Source organism: Martes martes, assembly GCF_963455335.1.
Source record: "Martes martes genome assembly, chromosome: 7".
Taxonomy (NCBI): domain Eukaryota; kingdom Metazoa; phylum Chordata; class Mammalia; order Carnivora; family Mustelidae; genus Martes; species Martes martes.
In genome coordinates this window covers 68,205,616-68,230,912 of record NC_137894.1, presented here as the reverse complement: position 1 = coordinate 68,230,912, position 25,297 = coordinate 68,205,616, and the positions used below count along the sequence as shown (strand labels likewise).

Genomic DNA, 25,297 nt, shown 5'->3' with positions numbered 1-25,297 from the left:
GCTTTGAGAGTGAGTAGGCTTTAGACAGTTAGGGAAGGAGAGGATCTGCTAGGTAGAGGGTAAGAATTGAGAACAGGTGAAAAAGTAGGCAAAAATAATATTAACAACTGACACCTAGTAAATCCCTTCTATAGGATAGGTGTGGTGCCATGCACTTTATCGCCATGAACAACTGTAGTCTAAACTGAAAACTGATAGATAGGTAAGTCTCAGCTGAAGCCCAGCATGACCCAGAGTAATGAGAATTCCCCTTACCCATCTCAAAAAGAATGAAACCTGGGGAGTGTTACCTGGGGTGAGTTGCATAAATACCGAAGAAGTTCACCAATATACTGAATGACAGTGACATTATACTTCCTGCAGTCATCCCAGAACTGGCTGGCTGAAAATTTGCTCCGCAAGACAATAGTAGAACCTACAGAGAAGTGTATATAAAATGTTAAAAAAGAACTGCTATGAAAAACTCCCTGGTTATATTTGTCATTTTTGAAAGGTAGAAACTTAAATATGAATTATATTCACAAACGAGTTTTGAATACTGCTTATAGTCAAGATGAAAATCAAGAAGGCATGGTTTTATCCTACAGAGGCTTTCAATCTGGTGGGCGACAGACACATGCAGACGTCTTTCTAACAAAAGTCAGTGTGCAATAAATAGGGTGTTCAAATGAATCTCTAAGGGAATGTGAATGAGGGTGTGTGTGTGTATTAATTTGGGGGCTTGGGGGTTAAGTGCTGAGAAGGGCACATTTTGGAAGAGGTAGGATTTGAATTATGTCTTGAGCAATGAATATGAAGAAAGATGAGAGAATTCCAGGCAGAGAAAACAATGTGAAACATAAAGACAGGGCAGTCCAGAAGGCGTGGGAAGATAGCCAAGACTCAGCTGGATCGTGACTGGAGTGGTGAAGAGTGGGTGAGTCATGGGAGAGGAACCTGGAGAAGCAGCTAGGGGTGCCATCATGGAGAACTTGGAAGTGCTAGGTGGAAGAATCAGGCTTAACTCTGCAGGCAATGGAGTACTAGGGTCTTGAGCAAGCAGGAAAATTGTTCTTTGATGGGTGAGGTAGACATAATGGTTCCCAAAGATGTCCCTGTTCTAATCCATAGGACCTGTGAATATGGTACCTTACATGGCGAAAAGGACTGTGTAGGGTGATTAAATTCAGGATTTTGACATGGGAAGATAATCGTGCATTACCTGGGTGGGCCCAGTGAAATCACAGCTGTCCTTATAACAGGAAGGCAAGCAGGTCAAGGGCAGAAGAAGATGGGATAATGGAAACAAAATGCTGGAATGATGTGTTTTAAGACTGAAGAAGTGGCCATGAGCCAAAGAATGCAGACAGCCTCCAGAAGCTGGAAAAAGCAAGGAAATGGATTCTCTCCTAGAGCTTCTAGAAGGGATGTAGCCCTGCCGACACCTTGGTTTTAAGACTTCTGACCTTAAAACTTGTATTCCTTTAAAGCCACTAAGTTTGTGGTAATTTGTTACAGTAGCATTAGGAATAGCAATAGCAATAGGAAATCAATATAATGGGTAAAAATAATATATATCAGACCCAACCTAACTATAGGCATGAAATGAAGTAAAGTGAAATTTAAAAACTCACATTTTTTTCATGCTATTAGTTTAGCTTTATTCCTAAGTATACAAAAGTCCACTATTTTAGAAGAGGAAACATTTTCAAAAATACTATTTTTTCTTCTTTAGAATGTATCTATGGGGAGCACCTGGGTAGGCTCAGTGGGTTGAGACTCTACCTTCGGCTCAGGTCATGATCTCAGGGTCCTGGGATTGAGCCCCACATCGGGCTCTCTGCTCAGCGGGGAGCCTACTTCCCCCGCCCCCCCTCCCCCCGCCTGCCTCTCTGCCTACTTGTGATCTCTGTCTGTCAAACAAATAAACAAAATCTTTAAAAAAAAAAGTACATTGCTATCACCTCAAAAGTCTTATTTAAAAAAAAAAAAAAAAGAATGTACAAGCAAATGTGTGAGAAATGGAGTTTTCCCTTTGGGACCTCAGAGGCCCTCTGTACTTGATGAGCCCAAGTATATGATCAGGTCCCATCCGTCATTCCTGGCCAGTGTGGAGATGGGTACTGATGCTGGGGTAAATATTTTATAACTGATAAATACATTGGTGAGGGAAAGACACAGAGGCTTGGGCCATAACACATGCACATACATATGTATATGCATATATATTATTATATATATGTTTATTATTAGTTAAAATGAAATGTCACATGGAAGAAAAAAATTAGGTTTTTTTTTTTTTTTTTTTTTTTTTTTTTTTAGCTTAGAGAGTTAGAGATGGCTTTCTGGGAGAGGTGGACATCAGACTGAGCCTTGATGTATACAAAGGGCATAAAGCCTACTGAAAGGAGAAAAGATGGTGACTCTAATTTGTATGGTAAAATTCTGGAAGAAAAGAGAAGGGATGGAAAGCCAGGTATTCTGACAAGAGCTGAAGAGCTGTGGGAGCAGAGAACAAAGTAGGATGGGAACAACTAAGGGGGAAGTTTAAATCAGATGCTGACGGGGGTCTACATGCAGATTTCTGAAGATGGAAATGACAGAGGGGACTTACTTATGGGACCTAAGAATCAAGTGTCTTGATCTGGATGAATACCCAGAACATTTTAAGGAAATTTCCTCCTTGATATCCTGAAAACTGTAGCGCTATATTATCAGATAAGCAGGCATGAGAAAATATAAATTATTCTAGATACTTGCTGGTGATGTGGGAGCCAAATACCTTTGTTACTAACACAGAATCAAATGCTGTTCCTGGCAGACAGGAAAGTAGCCGACTTTTGTATTATTTTCCCCGTGGAGCACGTGTGACTGTATACCAGACTCCAGTGCCTTTAGAGAAAAAGCTTACCAGTCAGGATACATCCGTGGAGACCAACCATCAGCGCAGCACTGTGGTACAAGGGCAGGGTGGTATAAATGACATCGTCTTCCTTAATCCCGCTGGTACTGACGAAGCCAGTCGCATACCACAGGCGTTGGTGATTGATCATCGCAGCCTTCGGGAGACCTTTGCAAAGATACAAGAGAAGGCAGGGTGAGCCAAGATTGGCCATTAGCAGACATGTGGTCCGGAGAGAGATCTGGCTTAGGAAGATCCATGGTCCAGTGGTTAGAGAATTGCATGGGGCCATAATCAGTTACACCAAGAGTCAGCAAATTTTTTTCTGTAGGAGACCAGAGAGTCCATGTTTTAGGCTTTGCACAGTCATAGAGTCTCTGTTATAAATACTCAACTCTGCTATTATAGCCGATAATAGCCAGCCATATAAAAGAATGAATGTGGCTATGTTCTGAGAAAGCTTTATTTGCCACAACAGAGAGGGGGTCTGTATTTGGCCCACAGACCACAGCTTGCTGAACCCTGAGTTAGATGGTTACTCCAGTAGTAATTTGAAGAGAAAGGCATGAATGTCTGTTGAATTTTTGCTCTAGGCCTGACACCTTGCAAGATATTTTCAAAATTTCAATTATTTCTCATAATTAGCAGGATCAGTAAAATTATATTCTCTAATCCACAGAGGAGAAGACTGAGATTCAGAGAGGTTAAATACTTTTCCATTCCTATCACTTTTCTTCATAACCACTTTTATGAATTTCTTAGGTCCTCTTCTAGAGTGTTTTTATATAAATACAAGCAAATAAGAAGAGTTGCTTATTTTGTTCTTGCCCTTTCCTCCATTAAAAAAATGGACAAATTTTTGCACTTTTCCCTCTTTGCTTAACATTGGATGGTTGAGAACTGTCCATATTTATACATTGAAACTTTCCTTATTCATTCATTCATTTATTCTTTCCTTCTCTCAGTTGCATCAAGTCTTTGTATTTGTGTGTTATAATTTATTTAACTCTTTTGCTATTCCAGCCTGGTCCACATGCTAGTTTATACTATGAGTGATGTTGTATTTGTAGGATAAATTTGCTTAAGTGAGACTGTAGGGTCAAAAGATAACATATCGTTGTAATTTTGATAGGTAGTGCCATATTGCCAGTTATAAGGGCTGTCCCAATCCACTCTCTCACCAGCAACATCTGAGGGGACCTGATCCTCATAGCCTTGCCTAGGTATGCTCTCAAATGTTGGAATTTTTGCCAAATTGAAAGGTGAAAAACGGTATCTCGGTGTAGTTTTAGTATATTGCAATTTCTTAAATATAATTTATATAGCATATTTGTAAAACTCTATTAAAAGGACTTATTTATATTGTTTCCCATGGAAGGTGACGCAGCCATGGGGGAGGTCCTGAAGCCATTATTAAGGGGCCAGGGCTAGAGGTTAAGACTTAAGTGGGTAAATGGGCTTTTTAAGGAGGAAGGCAGTTCATTGTAGACTCAGATCCTTCCATACTTACTTGATGGCACCTTAGCTAGGTATGGCCTAAATAATAGCAACTCATTATAAGGTAAAGCAGTGTGGTCAGAAACCTGTCATAACTGTGAACACAATTCAAAATTCATTTTCTTTGACAGTGGGCCAATGGCATTATGTTAGTATTAATGTTCCATTCTATACTAATATTAAGAAATAGAAGAAAGCATTGATAATCAATTGTATTCACCACAGAAAATAATTGTACAGATAGTAAAAACTCTAAAATATATATATAAATATTTTAAATCATTTTTTAAAGGATTTTATTTATTTATTTGACACAGAGAGAGAGATCACAAGTAGGCAGAGAGAGAGTGGGGGAAGCAGACTCCCCGCTGAGCAGAGAGCCCAATGCGGGCTCGATTCCAGGACACTTAAGATCACGACTAAGCTGAAGGCAGACGCTTAACCCACTGAGCCCCTAAAACATATTTTTAAAAAGGAAATACATATACTTTGTTGCTTTGAGGTACTTTCGGAAATTTCCTAATTTAAGATTTTGTATTAATGAAGAAAAAAGAATATATGGTAACTATTATATAATTTTGTACTAATGACTGAGGAACAGGGAAAACATCTTGTTTTCCAATTGCTTAAATGAGTTCTTTTTTTTTAAAACTTCTTTTTAAAGGCTTATTTGAGAAAGAGGGAGAGAGAGAGAGAAAGAGAGCAAGCATGAGTGGGAGGGGCAGAAGGAGAAGGAGAATCTCAAGCAGATTCCCTGCTGAACCTAGAGCCCAACACTGGGCTTGATCTCATGATCCTGAGATCATGACCTGAGCTGAAACCAAGAGTCAGATGTTTAACTGACTATGCCACCCAGGTGCCTCAAGTTCTTTTAATTAATTTTTACAGGAGTTTTAACAAATATTTTATTAAGAGATAAGGAGAAAAGCAAAATAAACATCAACCCAATCACCTTCCAATTAAATATAAATTCAGAATTATGGGATTAAATTAAGGAGAGTTCAATGTCTTTTAAAAGTGGGTTTTATATTTATATAAAATATAAAATATTTTATAAAATATCTTATATAAATGTCTTATAAAAGTGGGTTTTATATTTGACTGCCAAAAACTACATTGTGAAGTTCTATACTTGTGTAGCATTAAGACTAGAATTCCCCGTAACTAACCGAGGGCTGACTTTTTTCTCAATTATTTCCCAAAGTTCACAACTTAATTTTACCGTTCTATTAAGAAATGAGGATAAATGAGGATAAATTCCCATATATTAAGGTACTGTCTGTATGTTGGGGAAGCATTTGGTTAACTATGTCATCCCACCATTCTGATGGCATGGCAATATATAACTTCTGACAGAAAGAGGATAGACAAGCTTTGGGCACTGATTTAATATGTCATGCCCAGTCTCCCTTCATTTACTTAAAGAAAATACTTAATGAAAGTAAGTGTACAAAAGGGAGTCCATCTTGAGGTTAAACTCAGGTCTAAACTGGGAGAACAGATGGGTGCTGAGGGTCTGTTGAGGTAAAAGAAGGGAGTGTTTATAGGCTGGTGTTGAGATAAAAGGCTCAAAGGAAACTTTAGCCTTATCTATACCGCTCGATTGTTTTACAAGGAAATGCATGCATGTATTACCTGCTTAAATTAAATTAAAATTTTAATCAAAAGGAGAAATGATTCACATATTCAGTTTTCCAATATTAATAATAATCGTCAGCATGCTGGCACTGGCTTCTTGTCCTCCTTTTAAATATATCCATAAGGCCTCATATTATTACATTTTGATAATGATTTCTCTGGCCTAGAGCAGGCAAACACCACATTATCTGTTAAATCGAAGAACTGGGAGGTATTGTGGCAGAGAGGTCAGACAGGTCAGCTGTAGTGTCATCCGACCAAGGTGAATCCTGACAAATTACCTTGAGAAGTTCTTAATCTCTCTAAGCATGAGTTTCTGCATCTGTAAAATGGGAATAAGAACAGTACCCATCTTAAGGATGGTGGGAGAATTGTATGAACACAAGACTCTGAAGCTTATAGGAGAGTGCCTAGTATATTCTATCTTTGATATTGCCTGTTCCATATAGTTATTCCAATAACACTGTTAATTGGCAGTGTTTTTTTCTTTATGGCTCATAAAATTATGCTGCAGCTTATAGTTGAAGGTATCTTAGATTTGGTGAAATACAGTACTTCAGGCCCTGGGCTAGAGCCATTCTACACCCACATCACCAAACAGCTCCCAGTCAGTGTTGCATGGGAAGATAATGGTCAAAGAATTTATGTAAATACAACTCCGTTATTGTTCTCTCATATTCTTTGGTGCCCCATTTATAACTGGCTATACATTATGTATAGACTTGGGATATAAGATAATTGAAATCCAACCATCATTTAAAAAATTCCCAAAACCTATTCAGTGCCAAATTTCATCCATTATCATAACTATTTTTGTACTTCTTGGCTAACTTCTTTCTCTCTTCTACATACCAGCGAGGGGGAAATACGGGTAGCTTGGAGACACCCAAATAGGATCACATGCTATGAAATAAGACCAGTTCCCACAGGCAAAGAGCTAAATCCTCTAAAGTATTAGATATCCGATAAGTTTTGCCAAGGGAAAGAACATTTGAAAACCTAACCCAACATTTAACTCCTTCAGGGTAAGTCCATTTCTTTGAGAATCCTTTATTTTTACCTGTGGTTCCAGAAGTATAAATGTATAAGGCAGGAGTGGAAAAAGTGACTTCGGACTGCCAAGAGTCTGGAATAGCTTCTGTTGACATTTCATCTACTTTGTCTAGTAAAGAGTTGACCCCATCCGTGTTAGAAGTTCTGCTCACATAATAGACGGACACATTATCCTTTTTCAGGCTTGGCAGCACCTCTTCAACAGCGTCTTGTAGTTCTTAATGTGGAAAGAAAATCCAAATGAATTAAGTTAGTCCACTAAAGTTCTCTTAGTGCAACAGGCTTCATATTGATTTTGTTTCCAGCATAATTTTTGCTGAAATGTGTAGACATGACATGGGGTACTTATAGTTATACAGTTTTAAGCATGGAATTTGCTAGATTTGGAAATTTCACAAGATTCCAAGTTTTGGGGGAAGGCTGGGTTTTAATGGGTTCCTAGCATCAGATAGTTGGTTGAAGATTTCAAACAAACTGACACATGGATAAAAACCAAGATATATAAGTGCGTAACATATGCATGTCTGGTATATGTCTCAAAATACTCCAGAAATGAATTTGGTTATTCCCAACATATGTGTCCCAATGATGAAAAAGAAAAAAAGAAAATTTTAAGGTAGGAGACAAGAAACAAAAGCAAGGCAGCCATGCTAACGAATAATGATGACATAAGCCAACTTTATATATACACATACAGATATATTTCTTAACACATCAGGAACAAATAGTTTCCCTAGGAAAGTTCAACTCATCTGAGAAAGAAGCTCCAAATTTCATAAGCATATTTTCTGCTCGGAGAAAAAAAACAGGGCCAATTAGAGTGTTTTTCAAACTGTGGGTCACAATACAGTGGTGGATTTTTAAAATCATTTGAAGTGACCAAAATTTTAAAAATTCCAGTAGAATGAAATGTGTTTTCAGAGGATATCACACATAGGAAGAGGTAAATATTACTTTTTTAAAAACAGCTTTCAGTCAGTTGTATGAGTGTGTGTATACTGTCACAAACAAATACATTTTTCTACTGTAGGCCAACGTCAAAAAATTTAAAAGGTACTGATTTAATACATAAACCACATTTCATGTTTGCTGCTTGATTTCTGTGCCCTTCAATCACAAGATAAGATGGCCTTCCAGCTTATTTGTCTCGAACCTGTGATAACTGAACTGAATATACTCATTCTTAATAGGAAGGTGACCCAATACACTAGGGAATTACCTTGGGGAGGCTATCCCTAATTCATCTTATATGCTTTGTTTTTCAAGTGTTTACGTATGATGGCTCCATCAAAACAAGAAATACCATCAGTCCACATACATTTAAAAAATGTTTTTAAACATTTTAACCAGAAGCCTCATGCACCTGGTAAAAAGAAATCAAATAGTACGAAAGAGTTTATTATGAAAACCAACAGTTCCATTCCCCTTGCCTCTTCAAAACTAAACCTGCCACCTAGAGGCGATCACTTTCAAGTTTTAAAAATCTGTTTCTTCTAACAATTGCCTCTGTATCACCAAATAATGTGCTTTTCCTGCTACCTCTCGACCTATCAATTTTGATCCCCACCCTTGTTCTCCCCCATCCATCAATAGTCACTATCCCCACTTCCCCACTTTATGTTGTCTAGGTTCATAGAATTTACATCTTTTCTGAGACTGTAATTCCATCTTCCCAGCTTTGTTTACGGGTTGGCTCTAGAAGTGGGCACCAATAATCAGGGTCAATATGACTATGTAAATATTATTCACTGCAGAGCAGAGTAACACATTATATAATCATGTTTCCTTTCGTGAAGAGTTTTCTCCTTGTGTGTCTATTGGCTATCATCCTTTAAGATTCTATTGGCTTCAACTGTTTTCCATCTCCATCAGATCAGATTGCTTTCTAGTCCTCCAGCACTTCAAAATATTAACCCAAAAATACTCCTCTTATAAAAACTGCAATGGTAACACCCCACCCCTTGCCACTGCCTTGGTTCAGGTCCTCTTTATCGATCTTCCCGATAGGCTTCCAGACCAATCTCCCTGCCTCTACTCTTTCCCTGCTTCCAACTTAGCAGCTACACTATGATTTCTTATTACTGCCCTGCTTAAAATCTTTCAATGGCTGCTAATCCCTTATGGTAGAGTCTACTCTCCTTATGCAGCATGTGAAGTCCTGAGTTCATTCACAGTTTAACCCCTGGGGACTTTACTGATGTCATCTCCTAGTACCATCTCTTATCCCCTTTCCTCTAACCACATCGATCTATGTGAACTGAATGTACCCATACTCCCACATCTCATGACCTTTGTCCAGATAGTTTCACCTGCTCTGAGTGCCATCCTCTATCCTGATCACCTGGAAAACTCAAGCTCATCCTTCAAGACTCAGCCTTGGCAACACTTCTCTCTGTTTCCTTCCCTTCCCCTGCCAAGTGGGGTGCTCCCACAGGGGTGTGCATTAGTATTAGTACACTGTGTGACTTGCTTGTTCTTTTTCTTCTCTATTGGTGAAAATGTTGAGATTAAGGATCAAGAATTACAAAATCTCCTCTCCCTCCCCTGAAGCTATATACTCAAATACTGTGTTGTAATTCACCTTGATTAGTCTTTCCCCTTTGCCTCCCTCTTTCCCAACATTTATCCAACATCTGTTTGAATAGTGCTTCCTATGTGCCAGGCACGTTTCTAAGCACGGGATATAATGGTGACCGAAACAGATACTGTCCCTGTTTCTACAGAGCCTAATGGGGGAGGAAGCAAAGAAGTCATCCATTAAAGTAAGGTGTCCTAGGTGTCACAAGAGGGGATACGGCGTTTTGGGAGGGGCACAAAGACAACCCAGAGGCAGTATCATCTAAGTGGAGACCTGAAAGATGAACAGGAGTTGGCAAGTTGAAGACCAACTGAGATTGACCGAGCCTGTTTCTAGCAGAGTGAACAGCTTATCCAAAGGCCCAGAGGCAAACAAACAACATGGTGTCAAAGTAGCTGAAAGTGGCTAAAGTTGACTGGGGAAAAGAAGGTTGGGAGAAGAGTCTAGAATGTAGGTAGGGACCAAGTCCCTGGTGTAAGTCAGGGCAAATGGATTGCAGGTAAGGCCATGATACACTTTTCAGCCTGAAATTTACATTCCACTTTTTAAAAAGGTAAAAGGAAATGTAATTAAGTTGGTGTCATGCTAGATCACAGTTCAAGCAATTTGGCATCAGGCATCTTTTACTGCACTCATGTTGCTATCCAGCCCTCTGTAGGCCTTTAGTTTGTGATACCTTTCGTAGAAGTCATCTCATCGGAAGGGAAGGCCATTGACCCTGCCCAACAATTTCCCTACATGTCCTCTGCACTGCTGGTGTAGAATTTGCATTTGGGCATTGACTTGAGATTCCAGTGTCACCAACCATATTAGGACACACCTAACATACCCAATGGCAGCAGCCTTTTTTCCTTTAAACTAGAGATGCTGATATAAAAACTGAAATTTCAAAGGACATTCTGGATTTCTATTAACCAGCTACTTGATATTTAGTATCTTTCCTTAAGCCCTTTATAAATACAACTGGACCTATATGTTTTCTCCTTCACAAATTTTGTCCAATGTGTGTGTTATTACTGTAAAGTCTGCTTACTTTAAAGTGGCAACCAACCAGGACACAAAAGCTCTACTTGGCCCAGGCTGAGTTTCTGAGAACTCTCTGTTCTGAGATTTACATGCAGGAGTCCACTTGGCAATGACACCTGTCAGGTTGCAAGGGAAGCAGACTAGATAGAGGGCAAGGTTGAACAGCGATGCAGCCACACAGTGACCTCGCTCAACTGATTCTCTGATCCTATTGGTACTCTGGCACAGTGGCTCTCTTGAAGCAAGGGCAAGTCCTGGAGAGGGTCCTGGCTAAGAGATTCCACTGCCCATGTTCCCAGCAGCGGAGGAATGAGCATGTCAGTACTGAAGGGCGCATTTGGGTAGTCCATAACAACACCCACTATACCTTGCATCCTTACTGATAGCAAAGCCTTAATGTTTCCATTTGTACAGAACAGTTTGTATAGTAGCTTTACATATATCACGTCATATAATTTTCACGAGAACCCGGTAATACTGATACAGTCATCCTGTTTCTACAAATGAAGACAGAAACTCAGTGAGATTATGTATGGAAGGATACATACAAAATAAACAGAAATATATTGGGTTTATGGGATTCCTGCTGCATCCTTATACTAGCCATTCGGGCTCAAGTTTTGAGAGAGTGCCTTACTTTTTAGAGGATATTGCCTACTTGTCCTTCTGCTTAGTTCTTGTTAAATAAAGCACGTGGATCTACCTTTGAAGGGCAACATTGACAATCTCTTGTTCATCTTCTTTGAAAAGCATAACCTTGAGCTTTGTTGAAGCTTAGGTGTGAGAAACAGTATTCACAGAAAGGGGTCTGAATGGTATAGAGTAGATCTGTTGGTTCCACGTTAGTCTAGGTTTAAGTTGTGGAGTGAAACAGAACCTCAGAGAAAGCAGTGCATACTTGAGTGAGGGAATATTGAGGGATAACATTTCCCCTCCCTTAAAATCTGCCTTGTTAAAAAAAGAAAAAAGAAATCAAGGTAGCATATGAAGTTTCCCTCCCTCCCTTCTTTCCATCTTTCCTCCCTCCCTCCCTTCCTTCCTTCTTTTTCTTTCTTTCTTAAATAAGAGAAGAAGAGAAATTTATGAACACATGGCCCATTCCTAGAGAGCAGGGAGACATACAAGCTGGCGAGCTGAACCAGTCTTCGTCACCAAGGTGGCAAGGTGCTACTGGCTAACGCTGCAGCTTTCTGATGGGAAAGGCATTCAATCTAGCAGCTAGTTCTGCTACTCGATTGTCTCATTGAATGAGTATCTGACTGAGTTAGAAAACACTCCAAATGTTTATCAACAAAGTAGGATCTGAAAAGGAGGCCGTGAAAGGAACTGTGTTTTGATCAAAATCTCAGGATGATTGTGAAATGGCTGGTAGGTGCACAAGTCAGGATTGAAGGCTTATCTTTTCTTCACTCAAAAAGGCAACTGAAGCACAAACTGGTTCTTAACAATCTTTGGAGACAGTCTGAAAGCAGGTTTTCAAATGCCATTTGTAACTGTGATTTTGCATTTTTAACATTGGCAGTTTGGAAATTACAGCATTTAATAACCTATAGTCAGTCTGGTCTATATGTGAACATCATATGTGTTAGAACACCCTGCAGATAGAGGCATGCATTTACCCCTCCCCCTCCCCACACAATATAAATCGCCCTAAGGTCAGAAACATGTTTAATGAAGGTTAAGCCCCACCTGGAATAGGTAAATCTTTTTTTCTTTTTTTAAAGATTTTATTTATTTATTTGACAGACAGAGATCACAAGTAGGCAGAGAAGCAGGCGGTGGTGGGGGGGGAAGCAGGCTCCCTGCTGAGCAGAGAGCCCGATGTGGGGCTCGATCCCAGGACCCTGAGATCATGACCTGAGCTGAAGGCAGAGGCTCAACCCACTGAGCCACCCAGGCGCCCTGGAATAGGTTCTTTAACAGGGAAATAAACACTCCTCTTACCTGTATGCATGTATATAGCTTTGTAATACTATTTTCATTTCTCTTAAAGTTCTTACTTACGGGAACCCTTGCTTTCTAAATAGCCCTGGAATCAAGGTTAATTCTTTGTTAGGAGGCTATTAGGTCATATCAGGACTTACATAATTGGTATCCATAAGCAAACCTGCCACCTCTCTACTAGCTATCGGCTTCCTTATTTTTGGTCAGAGGCCGTGGGAAGGTCCTTTTCAGATACTGGCCACTTACATTCAACGTGCAGAATAATCTGAACCCTAACCTTCTTCAGTTTCAATAACAATAACACCTGGTTTAAAGTGGCTTTTGTTTTCACACCTTCACTCCCTCCTTGTTTCTAAAGAAAAAGAGCTGTTAGTGTTTGCAAATACACTGGCAATGCAGTAGTTTATTTTGAATGGAGATATACAACCCCCCTTGCAACCTTTAGTTATGAGGAAGGCAAGAAGAAAAATTTTAGAGAGCCTCTTTAAGCTAGCTCTCTGTTCAGACCTTGGGCATCTTGGGATCCCAGACTCCGAGTACATTACTCATTTGATTCCTAGGCTTTTGTCCTCCACCATCCTATGCAGAGACCCTCATGACTACAGTCCTAGCCCATCCTATGCTCATGACCAGTTTCCCCTCTGGCAATGAGACCCCATGAGAGCATCTCTCTCCTACACTCCATTGCCAGAGGTAAACTTCGAGGTAAACAAGTCTGGTAGGGTGAGGCTGGGCTTGGAGGGAGCTGGATCTAAATGGATTTTCTCAAATCGGGATATACTTAACTTTTTTACAACATTTTTCATGTCCTCATGCCTGACGCAACAGTTCTCACACTTCAGAGAAGAAAGCCTGTCACAGCCAATCAGGATAATGGAACTCATTAATCTGACAAACATTTGTTGAGTGACTACTACGTGCTAGGTATTACTAGAGCCTTCTTCAAAGATACAGGAGAGAATTCTAAGCCTTTGAGACAAAGTACACTGAGGCAAGGCATCTAAGTTATTCCTTAAGCAGCCCAGAAAGAGGAGTGGAGATGGGTATCTGTATGTCTTGACCCTTGACTAAAGTTGGCATTGGAAAATCATCTCCCTCCATGGAAGTGAGGTCACTGCTGTTGACCATTCTTTGAATTCTCTGAGTCCTTATTTTCTCTACAGTGGAGTCCCTTTTGTAAACAGCTTTTAAAAATTACCATTATTTAAGTCCAGCCTGCTGTTGTCCTCACACAGTAAAACTCTAATGAAGCATCTGTGCTATGAGCCTGATGAAAACTGCTTCGGGGTTCTCTTGCCTGGATGTTCTGTCCCCAACTGCACTTGCCAAGCTCAGTTGTTAATGTCCTCAGAAGCGTTCACCCTCTGTTCACCAGCCCCCACCCCGACCCCAGCACTTTGTATCTCTCTCAGCAGACTCAACATAATTTTACATCCTCCTGGATAGTCATTTGTATATGTGGCTTAGTTCTTTTACTGGACTATAAGATCCTTGAACAAACTCCTCTTCTTTCCTCCCTATCCTATCATGGCAATTAGCTTGTACCTTGCACAAGGTAATTGTATGAGGACTCCGTAATGTTCCTTGCTATCAAATTAAGTTGTTGGTCCATCTGCTTTTCTCAACCTGACCTCAAATTTGTCTGACAAGACTTCTCCTTGGTCCTGACACTAGTGTTTTAATGAAACGCTCCACCATTATAAGGACGCAACGCTTTTGAAAGTTATCGAAGGCATTTTCCTTCATCCCATTGTTCAAAGGAGGTCCAATTTTATTTTTTGCAACCTTGCAAAACCAGGTCAAAAGTAACCTGGACTATTTTACAGATCTCTGGATCTCAGTCTTATAATAGATAGTATCTTTAAGTGTTATTAGAGCCTATGAAAGAGGCTAAGGCTCCTAAGGGAGCCTTTCACAGGTATGCTGAGCCATGCACTGTAGGCCTGGCCAGTGAGCTGATGAAGGAGACCTAGGATAGCCTTCTAGTAGAAGAACTAATTTAATGATGATCTGATTGTTAGCATAAATGGCAACAGAGGAAATGTACTATTTTGGGGGTCCTCCAGCATGTTTTCCTATCTCACCCATATTCTGTTTGGGAAGTTGCTTGAAAAACTATCAGCCCAAAAAACTGTTTTCTATCAATGACAAAATCAATACGGGATATAGCTGAAGGCAATGTTTCCATGTAATTACTTCCATCATACCCTTTTATGGAGTAGGACCTGAAATGTACTACAGAGAGAACGTCATATTTTCTGAGTGATGGGTGCTTCTGTAGAGTAAATTCCAAAGCTGTAATTGGGTACTGATATTCCTGACAGGGTTGAGCCCTGTTAAGCTTTATCAAAAGTCACCAAAATTCATGACAACAGGATCAATCTTCATGATAAATGCCACGGTGCTGGTCTTTTGCCTAGACTCCAGAATCTGACAGCTAGTGGGAATTCAAGAGCTCTTACTACTCCACAGGCCCTAAGGCTGAAGTTCAAAGCACAGAATCAAACCCTGTTGAATGGTAGCCATGCCAGAATTTCCAATATAAGTCTCACTTTTATGTACTGACCCATAAAAGTCTCACTTTTATGTACTGATGTTCAGGTGGTGTAGTAGAGTAAGTGCCTTGGAAGTGAACAAAACAAGACAAAACATGTGGGTTCCGTCCCCAGCTCTCTGTTGCTAACCCACTATGTGACTCTGGGCAATCAATATCACCCTTCAGGGCCTTTGTTTGTTCAATAGAACCAATCTCTGCAGTTCCTGACATCCCTCACAGGGAGCCTGAAGTACTATGCAGGTAAACAGTATTTAAGTGTCCCCGGCCCAGTGGTAAAAAGATCACTGTGATAATAACTTTCTTTGGAAACAAAAGGTAAAGTAATAGGTTTAAAAGTTTTCCAATTACTAAGAGGTTAAGTTATCTCTTTGCTCAGGCAACTAGAAATTGCTGGCAATTTTCTTGAAGGGACCATCCCCTTTACGTAACTTGGCTGTCGTTAAGTTTACCCCGTTTTTTTTTTTAATTTTTTTTTATTTTAATAAACATATAATGTATTTTTATCCCCAGGGGTACGGGTCTGTGAATCGCCAGGTTTACACATTTCACAGCACTCATCACAGCACATACCCTCCCCAATGTCCATTTCCCACCACCCTCTCCCGTCCCCCCTCCCCCCAGCAACCCTCAGTCTGTTTTTTGAGATTGAGTCTTTTATGGTTTGTCTCCCTCCCAATCCCATCTTTTCATTTTTTTTTCAAGTTTTTTCTTTTCCTACCTCGCCCCAACCCCCAACTTCCCTTTCCAAAGCTCTACTCTACACCATGCAGCGGCGTTTGTCACGGCGCGAAGGAGCCCATTGCCAGGGCCGGCGCTCCCCGGGGCTCACCTGGCGAGGCCAGTAGCACCTTCGCGCCGCAGCACTGGAAGCAGTGCAACAGGGACTTCGCGCGGATGTTGTAGTTGAGGCACGCCATGGCACAGCCCAGTTTGAGCAGCCCCAGCCACAGCCACACGTAGGCTGGTTCGTTGCCCATGAAGACAGCCACGCAGTCTCCCGGGCGCAGGCCGAGGTGCTCCTGCAGCGCCCGCGCCACTTGGTTGCTGCGCCGGTCCACCTGCGCGTAGGTGAGCGTCTCGTCGCGGTAAAGCAGGAAGGGCTTGTGCGGGATCCGGCGCACTTTCTCCAGAAAGACGTGCAGGAGCGTGCACACCGGCCGCCTACTCCTGTAGCTGCGCACCCGCCGGGCCACGCCGACCAGCCGCAGGAAGAAACGCATGTCCAGGAACAAGTAGGGGCAGCAGAGGTTCACCAGCAGCGGCAGGAGCAGCAGCCCCGCCAGTGCCGTGTAGATGGCGGGCAGCATGACGGTGGCGGGGCCCCCTGTCCCCGCGAGGACAGTGGGTGCGCTCTGGGCGTGCAGCGCGGCGGCGGGGAGGGCTCCGGGCGGACGGCGTACTGGCTGCGCGGGGGCGCGCGGCGAGGCTGGGGCGACAGCGGGGCGCCTGGGGTGCCGACACCAAAGCGGGCTCTCGGGCAGGTGGAGCGGTGTGTGGACTGCGGGGACGCCTGGAGGGAGAGGCCGGCTGACCCCGCCCCCTTGTGGGTGTGCAGCCACCTGGGCGCCCCGCCCGCCTGGCGGTCCTCCTGGGGCCGGAGAGGCGGCTTGGCGGCTCGCCGGGGTCTCGGCCGTCGCTCGGCGCGACGTCGGGTCTCTGTCTTGTGACCGAGGAGCCGCAGTTTCCTTGTCAAATGGTGATGACAAGACGCACTTCGCGGACGTTGGGAAGATTAGAGGAGATAATGTAGGCGTAGGTTGTTACTTATTGCTGCCACCCGCGGAGTGCCTTATAGAAGTGACTTAGTATCGGTAAAGCGCCTTATAAATGTGAGAGTCTGGTTATTAATTAGTAACGCGTACCAGGTGCTACCGCGACCTGGGATTCCCACCCGTCCGTTCCTGGTCCCAGAGGCTTTCCACCTCATTTCTCTTTGTTTTTCAGATTTGCCGCCCCCACCCCGCCCTTCCCCTAGCCTAGTTGCTGGGTGGTCTCCCGTGGTGAGGATTTCAAGGTTGAAAAGAAGCATTATCGGTTTTCACCTCCATCCATTCCAGTCCCTGGGCTGTGCGTTAAGGACCCAGCCAGTCCAGATTGGACGTGAGGCAGGGCCACACTCTGCCAGCTGAAATCAAGCTCTGGCGATATTAGACTTTAATCTGTTTGTTTGCTTGTTTGACTTTTAATATTTTGCTCTAAGTGATTTTTCTCTCTTGTATGCTGAAGATTTTCAACTAGTGTTAGCCTAATTCAACATTTACTAAGGGGTTCTATCAGAGAACATTACAGCACAGAGGACATTAAGTAAACATTCGCATTTCTCAAAAGCCTTTGTGTGTGTGTGTGTGTGTGTGATCGTCTCTTAATTTCCCTTAGTGCTCCTTCTATAAAGGGAATACTTGCTGCTTGCTACTGAAGAGGGTCAGTCTTTAAGTAAAGCAGTGTTCTTTCTTCCTCTCCTGTCCTCCTACATTCATCGTCTTATTCTTCCGGGATAGCTACAAGTAATGAACACCTACTCTTGCCAGACACTCTGCTAGGGGGTTTCCTGTAATATATTTTTTTTGGAGCATCACAGTCATCTAAAGGGGGAACTTTTGTGCTCATTTACAGACAGGAAAGGGACACTGGGGTAAATTAAGAGAGCTAGTAAGCGACGCATGGGTTTTGAGACTGGTATCTGTTTGGCCCTGGGGCCCTTCCCTTAGCAACACCTTATGTTGCCCTCTTATTCTCTAGGTTTCTATCCATGTTCTTTTCAGCAATCTTCTTTTCTTTTCTTTCTTTCTTTCTTTTTTTTTTTTTTACAATCTCTCCCCCTCCCCTGCTCCTTTTTTTTTTTCCCTGCTCCTTTTTTTTTTTTTTTTCCCGCCCTGTTTTTACTCCTGGGACCTTCTCAAGCAACCTTTCCTTCCTTGTCTTTTCCTGAATCTTTCATGGCAGATCCCGCTACTCTCAAGTGACTGGTTGCATCATTTCTCTGGGGATGGGTTGGGGGTCTTGGTTATCCCTGAGGAGTGGCCTATAGTGTTAATCAAAGACGGGGTCAGGACAGAAACCATTCTTGTGGGCACCTTTTCTTTCATGTTGAAGCTCAGAGCCAGCCCTCCCTTGACGTCCTGATGCCACCCTTGTCCCCTTGACTAGTCGCTTCAGTAGCCTCCTAGATCTCTCTTGCCACGTCTTTGAATGGTACTTTGTGGAGTGCTGGATTACTGCAAAAGCTCCCTTTCTTCCCTCTTATTGTGAGGACCACTGTAGCCTTGTGCATCCGTAGTTTTTCAATTGCAAGTGAGAGAAGACAAGACCAAACTGGCTTATGTAGAAATAGGAATTTAAGCAGCAACTTCAGTCAGAGTCCAGGGGTAGGACAGGCTCCGAATGAGCCTTCATTTGTGGCTTACGTGCTAAGAGCTGGACCCCATTTCCCTTGCATCATTTCTTTGCTCCACCTCCTCTGTTCTCGTGTAGGCTCTCCCTCATCATCCAAAGATGCCTGCCAACCCTTGGGCTACATGATTCTCACGTCAACTTCAGACATAAATATAAGAATCTTTTTCTTAGTTCTTATTTAAAGAAAATAATTGGGTTCTGGGCCCATCCCCAGAGCAGTCTTTGTGGCCCAGGGAACAGTAATGTTGATTGTCTTAAGCTAATCAAGACTCACCCATGAAGCTGGGATAGAGTTAATCCTATACATCTTGGAACTCATGAGGATCTATTTCTTGTCCTGAACTTATAAACCCACCACACAGCTTGGCTTTTGATTTTGTGTCTGTTAGTTTTGCCTTTCCCACATAGAATTCAGCTTTCCAGAATAAAGTCGCAGAAAAGAGTATGAGTCTTGAAGTCAGAGGACCTGGGTTCAAGGGCTTGTCCATTACATAGTGGCTGACCTAACTCACCTCAAATTTACCAGAAAATGTTGATGCTGGTACCTTGTGTTAATTTTGTAGGCTCTGAGGTAGTGAATGCGCAGGGGCTATAGTCAGCAAAGATGTGTTTTGTATGTTATGAAGCCTGCCGTTTTGTGACTTTACTTAGTACACATAGGAATTTTGTAATTAACTCATTCAATGGCTTATGAGAAGGGTTATCTCCAACTGTGTTGCCTTCCATAAATCAATCACATTTCTTGAAACAAAGGGTGCCTACTGCCTGTGGAATAGCCAGCATGGGTGGCCTTTGGGGACAGGTTTACAGGTGTGTAGCTATTCAGAGAGGGAAATGGTAAAAGGTCAGTGGGGATGGCATATGCTGAGATTGGCCCCTCTTTTGGAGAAATGAAAGAGGGGAGAGACTGGGGACAATAGGTTGTTGGTATTAGACATGAGGGAGCAGGGCTCCTCCTCTTTTTTTTTTTTTTGGCATCCCAGTTGTGCTTGCTTACTACACAATCAAGACAAAATACAAGTTGAGAGGCATCTGGGTGGCTCAGTGGGTTAAGCCTCTGCCTTCAGCTCAGGTCATGATCTCAGGGTTGTGGGATTGAGCCCCGCATTGGGCTCTCTGCTTTCCCCCCTCTCTCTGCCTGCTGCTCTGCCTGCTTGTGATCTCTCTCTCTGTGTCAAATAAATAAATAAAATCTTAAAAAAAAATACAAGTTGAAAAAAAAAAGATATTTGTTCTCAGTAGTTCTGACCAGAATGCCTTTGATTTAGGGTGGAATTTTAATTGAGGGAAAAATCCTAGTGAAATGATTGGTGCTTCTAGTGATGGTATGTGTGTTTCACAAGATTTTTTTCCTGCTTATTAAACAGCTCTCTCTCCTTTCAACATCCCATTACAAGACACAGGCCCCCTTCCCAGTCACTCTTCTACATCCCTGGGTGGCTTGGTTAATTCTTTACTTTTTGGTTTCTTTGCTTTTACTTTACCTTTTCTTGAATTATCTTCTTCTTGTCCAGTTCTTTTTTTTTTTTTTTTTTTTGGTAGTTGAAGTATAGTTGACACACCTTATTGTTTTAGTTTCAGGTGTATCTTTTTGTCTGATTCTTAACTGGTAAGGTTCATAGGGTTGTTTCTTCACCTTTTTTTCTGTTTTTCTCTCTAGGTGGTCTCCCTTGTTCCTGTTGATGCTGAAGACTTCCGAGTCTGAGTGTGCAGCCCTAACCTCTCTCCTGAGTGCCAGAAATTTGTTTCATAATGGCAAACCAAACACCTCTGGGTGAATTCATTTATTCAATCACTCATTTATTAATTTATTCATTTAGCATTTATTTTAAGTGTACTAGATACACACTACTTCATAGGAAAAAAGGCTGGGCAGGTATTCTCATTTTCAGATGAGTGAAATAAGATTCAGGGAAGTTAACCAACATGCCAAAGGTCACACACAGCAAGTAAGTTAATTGTGGAGCAGGGACTAAAACCTCTTTTTCAGTTCATAGTTAGGTGTCATGGATGAATGATGCCTCCTCATCCATCCACCACCACCCGCCCCCACACACAAAATATTTACTAGTAGAGCTGCAGAATCTGTGAATGTGACCTTATTGGGAAAATAATTAACTTAATGATCCTGAGATGAGATAGTCCTGTACTAGCATGGGCCTTAATCCAATGATTAGTGTCTTTAAAAGAGAAAGGAAGGTGGGAAGATACACAGAAGAGAGGGGGATGTGAAAATGGAGGCAGAGATTGGAGTGATGCCTCTCTAATCCAAGGAATACCCAAGATTGTGGGCAGCCACTGGATGACAGAGAGGGCTGGAATGGATTCTCTCCCAGAGCCTTCAGAAGGAACCAGCCCTGCCAATAACTTGGTTCTGAATTTCTGTCCTCTAGAACTGTGAGAGGAAAAATTTCTGTGGTTTTAGCTAATGAGTTTGTGGTAATTTGTCACAGTAGTCCTAGGAAACTAATATACTAAGTCACATTGTGTTTCACATAAATTAGGATTCCTACCTCAGGACTGGGTGGCACAGTGGGTCAAAAGTCCAGCAGCTGACAAAAGAGAAAAAAGTATGAAGATCTAAAGTAAGTCCTACTGAGTTTACTGGAACAATAAGAATCTTCATGTAATAGGCTTCACGGGAAGTAAAATTGTGATCTGGGAGTCTGGTTTCCCACACGGTCTGGGATCGCTTTATTGACCCCTGAACTTAAAACTCATGGGTCATTTGCTGTCATGGTGATTCAGCTTTTCTCTATCCCTGTTTTGTAGTTTCTGCCACAAATTTTCCCTTCAGTTCTGTAAATTATTTCTCCTGCCTGTCCCATCAATTCTGTTTAAACTCGTGTCTTCTGTGGTCTAACAACATGTGATTACTTCCTTCTCCTTGCAGATCTTTCACCATTACCTTCCTTTTTGTTCAATTATATTCCCTGTTTTCTAGCTTGTATTCTTGAGTAGATCTGGTAGCCCTCAAAAATGACCCATAAACATGACTATATAGAATTCTTATATATCCAGGGGCTGCTTTCCAGCTTATAGATTCCTGTAATTGAGTAAGGTGCATAGTCCTGGTCCACTCAGCTGTGTGATTTGTAGGCACTCATGGAGCTGGGAATAGAGAGGCCAATGGAGTCTCCGGATTCATTACATAAACATGGTCCCTGTACTTAAGTCTTACTCACTGGTAGAGACTTGGCAGTTTTCCTCTAAAGGGACTACGGACATGGTAAAACACATTAATTAGCTTATCTTATCTTTCTGTTTATTTCAGATTATAATGTCTTCATTTGAGTTCTTCTGACTGCTACATATAGCAGTTGTGGAAAACTAACTTCTTTTAACTAATAAATTATAACTCATAATTTAGCATTTACTTACATGGCAACATTATTTGCGTAGATTCAAGTTTTGTCTGATGTCACAGTCCTTATGCCTGAAGAGCTTCCTCTAACATTTCTTGAGCTGTAACTATTCTGGCAATGAATTATTTCAGCTCTAGTTTTTCTGAAAAAGTCTTTCTTTCACCTTCAAGTTTGAATGGTCTTTTCCCTGGGTAAAGAAGGCTTGTATGTGGGGGGAGGAGTCAAGATGGCGGAGAAGTAGCAGGCTGAGACGACATCGGGTAGCAGGAGATCAGCTAGATAGCTTATCTAACCATTGTGAACACCTATAAATCCAACGGGAAATCGAAGAGAAGAAGAGCAACAATCCCAGAAACAGAAAATCGATCACTTTCTGAAAGGTAGGACCTGCGGAGAAGTGAATCCAAAGCGACGGGAAGATAGTCCCCGGGGGGAGGGGCCGGCACCCGGCAAGCGGCGGAGCGACGGAGCACAAAACCGGGACTTTTAAAAGTCGGCTCCACTGGGAGACATCGCTCCAGAGGCTAAACTGGGGGGAAACCCAGGCGGGGTCAGCATAACCCCAGGACCCGCGGGGTCACAGAAGGACTGGGGGTGTCTGAGTGCCGCAGAGCTCGCAGGTATTAGAGCGGGGAAGCCGGCTATAGCGACAAAGCCGAGGAGTGAGCTCTAAGCCCGGGGTTACCTTGTGCCGGTCGCAGGCTGGGTGGGCTCGGAGCGTGGCCGGAGGCCACGGAGACAAAAGCGACCCGGCGCTTTTCTCCAGCTCCAACAATTGACTGCTTTCCTCGAGGCGCGACCGCAAGCCAGGGAGGCGGGACTGTTGGGCGCTTTGCTCTGAGAGCGCACTGAGGAGCGGAACCCCAAGCTCTCTGCTCCTCTGGGCCGAGAGATTGGGAGGCCGCCATCTTCATTCCCGTCCTCCGGAACTCTACGGAAAGCGCTCAGGGAACAAAAGCTCCCGAAAGCGAACCCGAGCGGATTACTTAGCCCGGCCCCTGGCAAGGGCGGTGCAATTCCGCCTGCGGCAAAGACACTTGAGAATCACTACAACAGGCCCCTCCCCCAGAAGATCAACAAGAAACCATCCAAAACCAACTTCAGTCACCAAGAACAGCGGAATTCCACAGCAGGAGAAAGCAAATCCTACCTGGACAAAATGACAAGGCGGAAAAACTCACCTCAAAAAAAAGAACAAGAGGCCGTACCGAAGGCTGGAGACCTAATCAATACAGACATAGGTAGCATGACAGATCTAGAGTTCAGAATGACAATTCTCAAGGTTCTAGCCGGGCTCGAAAAAGGCATAGAAGATATTAGAGAAACCCTCTCCGGAGAGATAAAAGCCCTTTCTGGAGAAATAAAAGAACTAAAATCTAACCAAGTTGAAATCAAAAAAGCTATTCATGAGGTGCAATCAAAAATGGAAGCTCTCACTGCCAGGATAAATGAGGCAGAAGAAAGAATTAGTGACATAGAAGACCAAATGACAGAGAATAAAGAAGCTGAGCAAAAGAGAGACAAACAACTACTGGAACATGAGGAGAGGATTCGAGAGATAAGTGACACCATAAGACGACACAACATTAGAATAATTGGGATTCCAGAAGAAGAAGAAAGAGAGAGGGGAGCAGAAGGTATATTGGAGACAATTATTGGAGAGAATTTCCCTAATATGGCAAAGGGAACAAACATCAAAATCCAGGAGATGCTAAGAACGCCCCTCAAAATCAATAAAAATAGGTCCACACCTCGTCACCTGATAGTAAAATTTACAAGTCTTAGCGACAAAGAGAAAATCCTGAAAGCAGCCCGGGAAAAGAAGTCTGTAACATACAAGGGTAAAAACATTAGATTGGCAGCGGACCTATCCACAGAGACCTGGCAGGCCAGAAAGAACTGGCATGATATATTCAGAGCACTAAACGAGAAAAACATGCAGCCAAGAATACTATATCCGGCTAGGCTATCACTGAAAATAGAAGGAGAGATAAAGAGCTTCCAGGACAAACAAAAGCTGAAAGAATTTGCAAACACCAAACCAGCTCTACAGGAAATATTGAAAGGGGTCCTCTAAGCAAAGAGAGACCCTAAAAGTAGTAGATCAGAAAGAAACAGAAACAATATACAGTAACAATCATCTTACAGGCAATACAATGGCACTAAATTCATATCTCTCAATAGTTACCCTGAATGTTAATGGGCTCAATGCCCCAATCAAAAGACACAGGGTATCAGAATGGATAAAAAAACAAAACCCATCCATATGCTGCCTACAAGAAACTCATTTTAGACCCGAAGACACCTCCAGATTTAAAGTGAGGGGGTGGAAAACAATGTACCATGCTAATGGACATCAGAAGAAAGCTGGGGTGGCAATCCTTATATCAGATCAATTAGATTTTAAGCCAAAGACTATAATAAGAGATGAGGAAGGACACTATATCATACTCAAAGGGTCTGTCCAACAAGAAGATCTAACAATCTTAAATATCTATGCCCCTAACATGGGAGCAGCCAACTATATAAACCAATTAATAACAAAATCAAAGAAATACATCGACAGTAATACAATAATAGCAGGGGACTTTAACACTCCCCTCACTGAAATGGACAGATCATCTAAGCAAAAGATCAACAAGGAAATAAAGGCCTTAAATGACACACTGGACCAGATGGACATCACAGATATATTCAGAACATTCCATCCCAAAGCAACAGAATATACATTCTTCTCTAGTGCACATGGAACATTCTCCAGAATAGACCACATCCTGGGTCATAAATCAGGTCTCAATCGGTACCAAAAGATCGAGATCATTCCCTGCATATTTTCAGACCACAATGCTCTGAAGCTCGAACTCAATCACAAGAGGAAATTTGGAAAGAACGCAAATACATGGAGACTAAACAGCATCCTTCTAAAAAATGAATGGGTCAACCAGGAAATTAAAGAAGAATTGAAAAAATTCATGGAAACAAATGATAATGAAAACACAACAGTTCAAAATCTGTGGGACACAACAAAGGCAGTCCTGAGAGGAAAATATATAGCAGTGCAAGCCTTTCTCAAGAAACAAGAAAGGTCTCAAATACACAACCTAACCCTACACCTAAAGGAGCTGGAGAGAGAACAACAAAGAAAGCCTAAACCCAGCAGGAGAAGAGAAATCATAAAGATCAGAGCAGAAATCAATGAAATAGAAACTAAAAAAACAATAGAACAAATCAACAAAACTAGGAGCTGGTTCTTTGAAAGAATTAATAAGATTGATAAGCCCCTGGCCAGACTTATCAAAAAGAAAAGAGAAAGGACGCAAATAAATAAAATCATGAATGAAAGAGGAGAGATCACAACCAACACC

General features: G+C 42.1%; 1 protein-coding gene across 1 annotated transcript in view; it reads right to left on the bottom strand.

Moving 5' to 3' along the window:
* SLC27A2 (solute carrier family 27 member 2) overlaps nt 1–16,663 on the bottom strand; it is a 43,567-nt gene extending 26,904 nt beyond the window's left edge. Inside the window, exons 1-4 of the mRNA XM_080809406.1 lie at nt 16,004–16,663; nt 7,077–7,286; nt 2,891–3,049; nt 291–415 (exon numbers count right to left, since the gene is read on the bottom strand). Of these exons, the coding sequence (XP_080665532.1) occupies nt 291–415; nt 2,891–3,049; nt 7,077–7,286; nt 16,004–16,481 (972 nt within the window). The 5' untranslated portion in view covers nt 16,482–16,663. The remainder of the gene's footprint in view (nt 1–290; nt 416–2,890; nt 3,050–7,076; nt 7,287–16,003) is intronic.
* Nucleotides 16,664–25,297: the final 8,634 nt, after the last annotated feature.